Consider the following 10,653-nt stretch of genomic DNA (forward strand, 5'->3'; position numbering starts at 1 on the left):
TGTTCCCCCTATCATTAGAGCTGAAAATGTGTTGCTGGAAAAGCGCAGCAGGTAAGGCAACACCCGAGGAGCAGGAGAATCGACGTTTCAGGCATAAGCCCTTCTTCAGGAATTAGGCCTATCTTCAGACGTCTACCACTGAGGGCAAGAACAGCAATGCATGGAATCACAATTAGCTCCCCCTCCATCACCCTGACATTGACATGAGCCACAATTTTTTTCGTTACTTTGTCAACCTTTTTAAATTCCGACAAAATAAGATGAAAATAAATAACTGCAGAAGGCAGGTTAAACTTGATGGGTAAACAAAGACAAAATATAAGGAGCAGGAGTACAGCATTCAGCCCCTTCAGCCTGCGCCATTCCAGCAGATCGTATTCGATCTTTAAATACTCAGATGCTGGAAATCTGAAATCAAATTGGAAAGTGCTGGAAATTGTCAGCAAGTGGGGGCCTAGAAGAGGTGAAGACTCATCATGTGTTCTTCCACTCAAGGCGTTACCATTTTTATCTGCTTTTCACCAGTGTTCCCTGTTACCGTTTACCTTCCCTTTTGTTCACCACCTCACTCATCCCCTTCTGTTCTGCACTTGCTTAAAGCTTGTGATTTCAAATAAACCTGTGCGGACTATAACCTGTTCTGGTGTGACTTCTGACCTTGTTTAAAATCTGTCAAACCTCGAACTTTTCCCAGCTCTGATGCAAATGCTGTTGACCTGAAACATTAACTCTTGTTTCTTTCTCAGCAGGTACTGCTGGACATTCCAACATTCCCTGTTTTGATTGGACATTTGAGCAGTACTGTTCCTTGAAGTCATCCCAGCAAGGATTGTCATAATCTGAGGAAGGGGCTACCCCCAGCTCCCCCCAACTCTCTGTGAAGACAGCTTTGTCGCGTTACCCGCACCCTGAGGACAAATCTTTCCAAACGTGACATTCTCCACCGTTCCTGAAGAGGTTCTCCACCTGCAGCAGTCACTGTTTATGCCCGCTCTGGCCCAGTTGACAGTTGTGGCCTTTGAGTCAGACTGTGTGCATTCCATTCTGCAAAAGTGGAACACAACTTCCGTGCAGTACTGACGAAACGCCGCATTGGCTCTCAGATAAGACATTAAATGAATGCCCCTAACTGGTCTCTCAGGTAATAGATCTAAATGAACTATTTTTGAAAATGACAGTGCGGCCACCCCATGCCATTTTCCATCCTTGAACCAGCAATGAGTAAAACATGACAACCTGGTCATTAGCAGGTTGCTGTCTGCTCCGTCGTTCCTGTATAACAAGAGTAATTACATTTCAACACCAAATGATTACGTGTAAAGCGCTTCCGGATAGCCTTATGAAAAGCGCTCTATAAATTATTTTCGTGTCAATGAAGGTAAGATCTCCCACAATGAATGTGAGATCAGTGAATGAGCCATCTTGCCCGCTGAACTTGATGTTGACCCAGACAGCAATCTTGAACTCCTCAACACTCTGAATGCCTTACTGAAGTTACAAAAGCACGTAAGGCTTTAGTCTAAAAAGACAAGTGCAATCGGAATTAGGTTAAAATTGAGTGCTTTAAATGAGATCCGGTTAAAACGGGAGCTACAGTTTGATCCCAATCCATAGGGAGCTGCAGTCATTCCTATATGGAGATGAGGCTGGCTGGTACTTGGCTGAAATTCCGCTTTTAAGGTAAAAGGAGACGAGGGGGAGCGGCGATTCAGCTGAACTCCTCCTGTTCTGTGTAATAAGTGAGCCTCCGAGGAAACGGGATTTTCCGCAACCGAACTTTTCAGGGACACGAATCCCACTGTTAATGACAGGAAAAATGCAAACAATCCCCTTGAAAGAAGGCAGTTGTCCCTTTGCGGTGTCACACTAATTTCAGGACCGAGTGGGAGAGTGGGGAGGGGAGGGGTAACTGGAGTGAAGATACCGGGGACCCTGTGTAGGCTGGTGGGTGGGTGGGTGTTGGACCTTAGTGACCGGGCAAATGCATTCTGAACGTTATCTGTATCACCAGAGACACCACAACAAAGCTCCGTCTGTCGAGGAGCTGTCATTTGCATATCTCTGCTTCCATATGAACCTTTTGTCACAATGTTTTGAATTCCTCGTGCTTACGATGTTCCGATAACACCGGCAAGAATTTTCCAAGTCGCCTCCCTTTTGGTTTTTGTTTCAGGTGAACGAGAAAGGGGGCAAGGCACACTCGGAGCGTAAAGTGGTTAGCGAGCACGCCCTCCGAGACTCTTGACAGATCTCTTTTTAAAGGGACGGTGCTCTCCTCGCTCTGGTTCGCGCTAGGGATTTTACTGCGGAACCTCCGGGCTACCTGGCGGACCTCCTAGTGTCCGGGCTCCGGTCCCCTTCCAGTGTGTCTTTTCTTCACCCCCCTCCTCCTTTTGACGGCTGTCTCCAGTTTCTCAAACCTCCCCGGGTACCATTACAATCGGAGACATGAAAGAAAGCCACGAGGTTCCGCCGGGTCACCTGTGGTTCGTGTTGCTTTGAGACAGAGTAGAGGTCTTGTTATTTTTTTTGGAGGGGAGGTGAAGGTTGAGGTGACTACTGGGGGTGTTGGTGAGGGGAATTGATCCGGCCCCCATCGCCAGCACCCAGTCAGGCTGCGGTTGCTCTGGTAAGTGTTCGCTTGTGGTTTGAAAATTCTTGACGTTCTCTCTCTGACTGGGTTCCTCACCCTTAGGGAGGTGTGACAGCGAGGACTGTGTGTGTGAGTGAGAGAGAGAGAGAGAGAGAAAGGAAATGGGAGCTGAAACTTTCACACGCGCGGAGAGGAGGGTTTAGAGAAAGGGCCAGAAGATTCTCTCGACCCATCCTGACCAATTCCACCCTCCCAAGTCTCAGGCTGACGAGTAGACGGTCCACGGTTTCACTCCTGTCACCGTCAGTCTCAGACAGCGACAGCAGCTCCTCTCCCAGCTGTTCAGATCGCAGGAACGACACTCCCGTGTGCATCAAAGTTACTTAATTCACCAGCATTCGAAATGTTCCCTCCTCCCTATCCCCCGAACCCCAAAAAAGCCCAAATATCTAAATGGCCCTCCCTATCCATTGCAGGGAACCAGAAATCGTACACAATGTGAGATTTAAGTTTCGTTTTGCTCATAACTGCTTCCCCGAGAGTTGTGCGATTCAGATCTGGAAAGTGCACACCTCTGATCAAATCCCATTGTCTGCGTGTTTGTTTGGTAGCGTGTGTGCATGTGTGTGTGTGTCTGTACCTGATTGTTTCTACGTCTGTTTCTCTGTGTGTCTGTGTTCCCTTCTGGGTATGTAGCTGTATATTTCTCGCCGTGCGTGTCTCTCTGTGTGAGAGACGGTGTTTATCTCCCTGTGTGTACATCTCTGTGTCTGTGACTGCATGCGTTTCTCTCCACGTGTGTGTTTGAGTATGTGTCTGTGTTGCACTTGATTTAAAATCTCTTCCTTGGCCACAGTCTACGAGTGCTCTCCCAGGACTGACTCCACCTTATTCCCAGCAGCAGTACTAACCCACAACATCGCTGAGAAACACCTGTGCCTGTGCTGTTGCTTCAGAAGCTCCTTACTGCCCTGCTCGCTGGATCTGCAGTTTCTCAAAATTGCCTTAATTTTTTTTATTCACGTCCACATCTTAATTCTTCCCGATCACTGCTTTCTCGGTGTTATTTGCCTCCAGGCTCCGTACAAGATCAGAGATCTCAGAGCTGATGCCTCTTCGTCTCCGCGGTCATTTTGGTCTCTCTCTATCCCTGATGTGAACCTTCAGAGGTCCTGACTGTTCACTTGTCCGTACCGTGAAACTGCCTGGACCCATGTCCCCACTCTCCTCACTGTCCCTCTCCCTTTCTCTCTCCCTCTCTCAGTTGTGCTCGGTCTGAAGACCAGAAGCTCCAACACTGCCTGCTTGCGTTTCCCTCCGCACACCCATGTCCTCGGAAGTCAAGTCGCGATGGAGTGGCTCTGGTTCCCTGAAGAGCGGTTCGGCCCGCATATCGACCATGCTGGAGATGTCTGAGAACGCGGCCAGCGCGCAGTACGAGCCGGTCCCGCTGCCCTTGCAGAGAAGCAACAGTCCCGAGGGGAGTACCCACAATAACCCGCCGATCCAAGCCGCCGACAGCCAGCCGGAGGTGATCATTAACCCTGACCTTCCCCCGAAAGCTCTGTCCTTGCCTGCACACATGTCCTCTTACAGCGGCCGCAAACCCCTCTTTTCCAAAGTCAACATTCAGGGGAGAACTTACAACTTCTTAGAACGTCCAACCGGCTGGAAATGTTTTATCTACCACTTCACAGTGTAAGTACTGTTTCCCATTGTCTTTCAGAACTGCCATATAATGTTTCTCTGCTCTGGTTTTAAGACCCCTCTGCTGGTATGGGATTATACCAGCATTCGATTTTGACCCGGTCTATGTTTAGAGCGGCGAGTTTGTATTTTGTTTTGTTGTGACATCTGTTTTGGAGTTGTGGGTGGTAGGAAGGAGGGTTGTTTAAATCTTGTTTGCGCTCGAACACTTTCTGAAGCAAAACAACAAAACAAGCTGTTGGTCTGTTTTCTAGGCCGTGTTGGGGTAGCACTGTTTGAAATTGCTCTCTCAGAAATTTCCGAACATGATTTGAGGTTAAAGCCGGGAGAGATTGAGAAATTGAGCTAGGAAGGAGGGTTGTTTAAATCTTGTTTGCGCTCGAACACTTTCTGAGGCCGTGTTGAGGTAGCACTGTTTGAAATTGCTCTCTCAGAAATTTCCGAACATGATTTGAGGTTAAAGCCGGGAGAGGTTGAGAAATTGAGCAATGGTTTATTGGCAGACCTTTAAATAGCTAGAGGCGCGTTTCCCAGAATTGGTTTGGGATGGGGTCAGGAGTCTAAGTGTTGTCCTGGGAATGGTGGTGCCAGGAGCAAACCGTTTATGAACTGGCTTGAATCGGCTCAGCTTTACAGAATAAGCAGAATTCGTTAGTTTTATTTAGTCTTCTGAAATATATGCCAAGATATGCTCAATGGTGTGTAGCTCAGTGGTACAGAGCGCCTTAGAAACACAGGCTGTACTTTCACGATGATTTCAGAGGGGAATCCGTTTCTTAAATTGAACTCCACTCCAATAAATTTACAGACGTGACGGTGTTAGCTTCCAGAAAACAGCTAGCTTCAGATTCCCGCTGAACTGCTTCCCCCTCAACAGAACCTTCCAATTGTTTTCAGTCCAATATCAATCAACCCCCTTTCTGAAAATCCATAATGGATCTGCTCTCTCGGATCATTTCAATTCGTAGCGAGGTTGTTATGGACAGAATCTTTTTCTGTTTCCCATAGTTTTAATCTGAGTGATTTTATTATTCCTCTAGGTGATTTCATCTTGATAGGCAGAGTCGAAAGGGACACGGGGAGGGGTGGTGGGGTGGGTGGTTATGTGGCAAATTGAAAATGTTGAGCAGAAGTTTGCTCAAATTGCCTAAGTCTAGCCGGCGATGACAGAAATAACGGCGCACCTGTCTGTGCAGGTTAATGTGGTTTCGAGTTGACCACTCATGTCGTATTTTGTTCAGGATCACTCGACATCTCATCAATCCCGGAGCATCGATTCTAATACTGAGAAAAGCAACACCCTTTGTCGGAAAGATATTGTCAAAACAGACTCAATACTGAGACATGGAATATATGTTTGAAGTTTCATTTCTTGCGTTGCATGTTGAGATGTATATGGCATCGTTTCTTTTTTATGTTAGAAAGGTAAAATCAAGAAAGGATTACCATCCGGGGAGGTCTGTAAGGGTCTGAGTCGGTGTGGGAGAACTTTCTCTTCCCCAGTTCATGGAGAATGCAATATCAGGCGGCACATATATAAGACCAGCACAGCCAGGGAACAGCTCGAGCAAAACTTTCTGAAAATATGCTTTATTCATAACATTTGTGAAGGTACATTTCGGATCAAGCGTATAGGGAGTCAGCAATTTAGTTAATGTATAGTTCGTGACATCTGTATTTACATGGTTATTTGGATATATTCTGATAGATACGCAGCTTCAGGGTCTTGCATTGGCACCAGCTCCTGTGTGCTCCTGGGCAGGATACCCTGCCATACAGAGATTCTAGAGATGAAACTTGACAAAAAGACGGAATCCGAGAGGGGCCTGAATGATGTGGTGAGAAATCTGAGAGAATACGCGTGAGACATCGGGCGATGTCCGTACTGTCTCAATGTCGGAATTTCCAGGCATGGAGATGAGGTTCTTACTGGTAGGCGGCGAGTTGTCTACGAAGGTGTTTTATTGCTCGGCCTCATGAGCTGCAAAGCTCACCTTGTGAATGTGCAACTCCATGCCCTACTGCTCACTCCGTGGAAATGGCATGTGGACAATTACTGACATGAAAGTCTGATGTGCTTGCTCCTCCAGGACCTCCTCCTGGACTCTCGGCAACAGCTTTTCAAGGCTCTCTCCATGCCCATCAGCCCCACACATACACCCTTCATCTATGGACACTGGCATCTGAACTGTGCCTGCCACCCCACATTATCATGGTACATTACAGATGCGTTTACAGTAAACGTCCTGCATTTCAGTGCTGCACCTCACCATGGCCTGGCACCTCTCATTAGAATATTGCAGGAAGGACATTTTATGTAGAGACAGGTACCCAGCCCATAGACTGGCATTTCAGGGCTGCTCACTTGCTCTGTCAGTGCCCACTCACTATGAGCCTTATCTGGATGCCCACAGCATCCCTGACTTGCCTCACTGTGCCCCTTTGCGCTTTGTGCCCCCAGCCAGCACGACAGGATTTCTATATTTCCTTGTTCTTTAGTTCTGACACAAGCCAGGAAGCTGTCAGCAGTCCTCAGTCAAATCATGGAGGCAGCCTTCAGCAAGCGGCAAAGATAGCCTACAATATCTGAACTTCCCTCCTGTGCAGGATTCCATCCAACAGGTCCCTGCCCTCACAACGGGCACCACTTCCCTCTTCTCTTCATGCCTGAAACAGATGTCAAGAACCATTCACAGTTCCAGACTGGCAGTGCTTGTCTGGGTGCACAATGGCTTTTTAAAGAAGGCACCAGCATCATTGAGCCCAGGATCTCCCTGGATACCTAAGGAGATGGAATCAGATTGGTATCAAATGAAAATTGGCACCATAGGGGCATGGTAGATGGATAATGAGGCAAGTTTACTAAAATGGCATGATAAAACATGTCAAGTGTAATGGAGAGAAAAACCATCCACGAAAAATTGACAAAACTTGACACTTTGCCAAAATATGACAAGATACAGCCTTGCAATTCTTTCCAGATCTGTTTTGCAAAGACACTGGAGAAGGAGGTTGGCGACAGTCCCCCCCCCCGTCACAGCCACCATGTGAACAATGTGAAGAGATTCTGATTGTGGAGCGTGGATCTGCCCTTTACACCAACAATCAAACTACGCTTTGATATCTATTCAAAGTATTGGTGATGCTACAGTCTGCAAAATGATTTTGACAGCTTGTTCAAGGAACCAGGACCTCTGTGTTACCCAGAATAGTATGCAATTTTCTAGACATAGAGAAGCCGGCTTGGATAATGTGTAAGCAGAAGTTAGAGTTGGTTATGAGGGGAAAAGGAGTGTGATTTCTTTCTAATTTAATTGAATTAATTAGTTTGACTGGAGCTCCTATGGAACATAAATGCCAGTATATACCTGTTAGACTGAATGTGCTCATTCTGTGCTGTAAATCTATTCAATATTGTGCACTCAGTCTGATCCCTTAGTGCCATTCCAACCTGCCCATTAACTCTAACATTACAAAAGCCTTGACTTTGAAAACTTCAAAGCAATTGTGTTTTATATGTGTGTATGCATACCATGCCCACAAGCTCAGAAATATGATTCAGTCTCCATTACTCCCCATATCATGCAATAAACTGAAATCCAGTATTAGTGTGATTTTGTGCCACAATTCCATCTTCAGTTTAAATTATTGGAGACAGATCAGTCTTTCTCCTTACTTGTCACTGCCCAGGGGAACATCTGCCAACAACAGAAATGCCTCTGATGCATGTGTACCTGTTATGTAAGAGACCCCCATACCAGCAGAAAGTTGTGAAGAAAGCTAGTGCTAAGCTATGAGTGCTTTTAGACATGTCATACTCTCTATGCCATCCTTCAAACAGTAACATCTCACTTTATCTGTTGGCATCACACCCTTGCTAGTTAGAAACAAATTTATTGTCTCAAAGTGTACGAAGGAAATCTTTCCTCTTTCAGGTTCCAGTACGATCACAAACAGGGTGAATTGTGTGGTGCTATTTTTAAAAACAAAACCTATTTCAAGGAAACCCACGACAGACAGCCTTTATGAATATGACAATGTGCCAATCAGTACTTTGGATATATCATTATGCCTTTGATTAGAAATATATATTTGAGCAATTGGCTGGGATTAAGTATTTTGATCAAGGTCAAGCCTGGAATATGCAGGCAAACACAGAATTTCTTTGTCACTGTTGGTAGTGATTCCAGATTCTTGAATAAACCTCCAAATTCTATGTCCATCAGCCAAAGCATTGTGAGACTTTATATAAAGTTATAGAATCATTCAGTACAGAAGAGGCCCTGCAGCCCATCAAGTTTGCAGCACAAAAAGTACACTACTAGCTACATTAGTCCCATTTTCCCACACTCAGCTCAGAACCTTGAATGTTATGACACTTCAAGTCCTTTTTAAAGGTTGTGAGGTTTCCCAATTCAACTATCATTCCAGGCAGTGCATTCTGGATACCCACCATCATTTGGTTGCAAAACAATTTTCTCAACTCTCCTCTAAACCGCCTGGCTTTCACTTTAAAAGTATTCCCTATCTTCTTGACCATTCAACTAAGGGGAATAGCTGTTTTCTATCATAAACATATACACCTGCATCAGGACCCTCCTCAACTTTCTCCTCTCTTCATAGCTGAAATGCTTCATTCCAGGCAACATCTTGGTAAATCTCTTCACTAGTGCAGTTAAAACCTTCCTATAGTGTGGAAATCAGAACTGCACAGCTATTGCCAATCAAAGTTCTGTATTGTTCCAGCCTCATCCCCCGGCTTTTATCATCTGCGGATTATATCTGCCATAAATGCTGTTGGTGTGAATCTTATCAGATCAAATGGATTGTTTGGAGAGACAGTTAGAAGCGATGAGGAATTTGCAACAACAACAGTATGTGATGGATGGCAGTTACAGGAAGGGGGGAAAGTCTCAGATACAGCCACATGGATGGGTTAACTCCAGGAAAGGTAAGAGAGGTAGGCAGTTAGTGCAGGAGTCGTTTGTGGATATACGCATTTCAAACAGGTATGCTGTTTTGGAAAATGTAGGGGGTGATGGATTCTCAGGGGAATGTAGCACGAACAGCCAAGTTTCTGGTATTGAGACTGGCTCTAATGCAACAAGGGGTACGTTGGGTTCCAAGAGATCAATTGTGTTAGGGGATTCTGTAGTCAGAGGTACAGACCGACGTTTCTGTGGCCAGCAGAGAAAAAGCAGAATGGTGTGTTGTTTCCCTGGTGCCAGGATCAAGGATGTCTCAGAGAGGGTGCAGAATGTTCTCACAGGGGAGAGGGGCCAGCAGGAGGTCATTGTCCACATTGGAACCAACGACATAGGAAGGGAAAAAGTTGAGATTCTGAAGGGAGATTACAGAGAGTTAGGCAGAAATTTAAAAAGGAGGTCCTCCAGTATTATCTGGATTACTCCAGATGGCTGGAAAATGGGAAGCCTTCAGAAATGAGATAACGAGAATCCAGAGAAAGTATATTCCTGTTAGGGTAAAAGGAAAGGCTGGTAGTATAGGGAATGCTGAATGACTAAAGAAATTGAGGGTTTGGTTAAGAAAAATAAGGAAGCATATGTCAGGTATAGACAGGGTAGATCGAATGAATCCTTCGAAGAGTATAAAGGCAGCAGGAGTATACTTAAGAGGGAAATCAGGTGGGCAAAAAGGGGACATATTTGCTTTGGCAAATAGAATTAAGGAGAATCCAAAGAGTTTTTACAAAAATTTAAGACAAAGGGTCTGTTTCCATGCTGTACATCCCTATGACTCTATCACTCTATGACAAAAGGGTAACGAGGGAGAGAATAGGGCCCCTCAAGGATCAGCAAGGCAGCCTTTATGTGGGGCTTCAGAAAATGGGGGAGATACTAAATGAGCATTCTGCATCAGTATTTACTGTGGAAAAGGATATGGAAGATATATACTGTAGGGAAATAAATGGTGACATATTACAGAGGAGGAAGTGCTGAATGTCTTGAAACGGGTAAAGGTGGATAAATCCCCAGGACCTGATCAGGTGTACCCCAGAAATCTGTGGGAAGCTAGAGAAGTGATTGCTGGGCCTCTTGCTGAGATATTTGTATCATCAATAGTCACAGATGAGGTGCCGGAAGACTGGAGGTTGGCTAACGTGGTGCCACTGTTTAAGAAGGGTGGTAAGGACAAGCCAGGGAACTATAGACCAGTAAGCCTGATGTCAGTCGTGGGAAAGTTGTTGGAGAGAATCCTGAGAGACAGGATGCACATGTATTTGGAAAGGCAAGGACTGATTAGGGATAGTCAATATGGCTTTGTACGTGGGAAATCATGTCTCACAAACTTGATTGAGTTTTTTGAAGAAGTAACAAAGAGGATTGATGAGG

At 45.5% G+C, this 10,653-nt stretch overlaps 1 protein-coding gene across 10 annotated transcripts in view; it reads left to right on the top strand.

The window, feature by feature from the left end:
• Positions 1–1,174: 1,174 nt before the first annotated feature.
• LOC122557942 (potassium voltage-gated channel subfamily KQT member 1) overlaps positions 1,175–10,653 on the top strand; it is a 682,968-nt gene continuing 673,489 nt past the window's right edge. For 5 of the 10 annotated variants that reach the window (XM_043706180.1, XM_043706184.1, XM_043706186.1 and 2 more), the window contains exons 1-2: positions 1,876–2,629; positions 3,858–4,291. In XM_043706180.1, coding sequence (XP_043562115.1) covers positions 3,921–4,291 — 371 coding nt within the window. In that variant the 5' untranslated portion in view covers positions 1,876–2,629; positions 3,858–3,920. The other 5 variants (XM_043706183.1, XM_043706187.1, XM_043706188.1 and 2 more) reach the window with 5 other exon arrangements.

Source organism: Chiloscyllium plagiosum, chromosome 16 (genome assembly GCF_004010195.1).
Source record: "Chiloscyllium plagiosum isolate BGI_BamShark_2017 chromosome 16, ASM401019v2, whole genome shotgun sequence".
Taxonomy (NCBI): Eukaryota; Metazoa; Chordata; class Chondrichthyes; order Orectolobiformes; family Hemiscylliidae; genus Chiloscyllium; species Chiloscyllium plagiosum.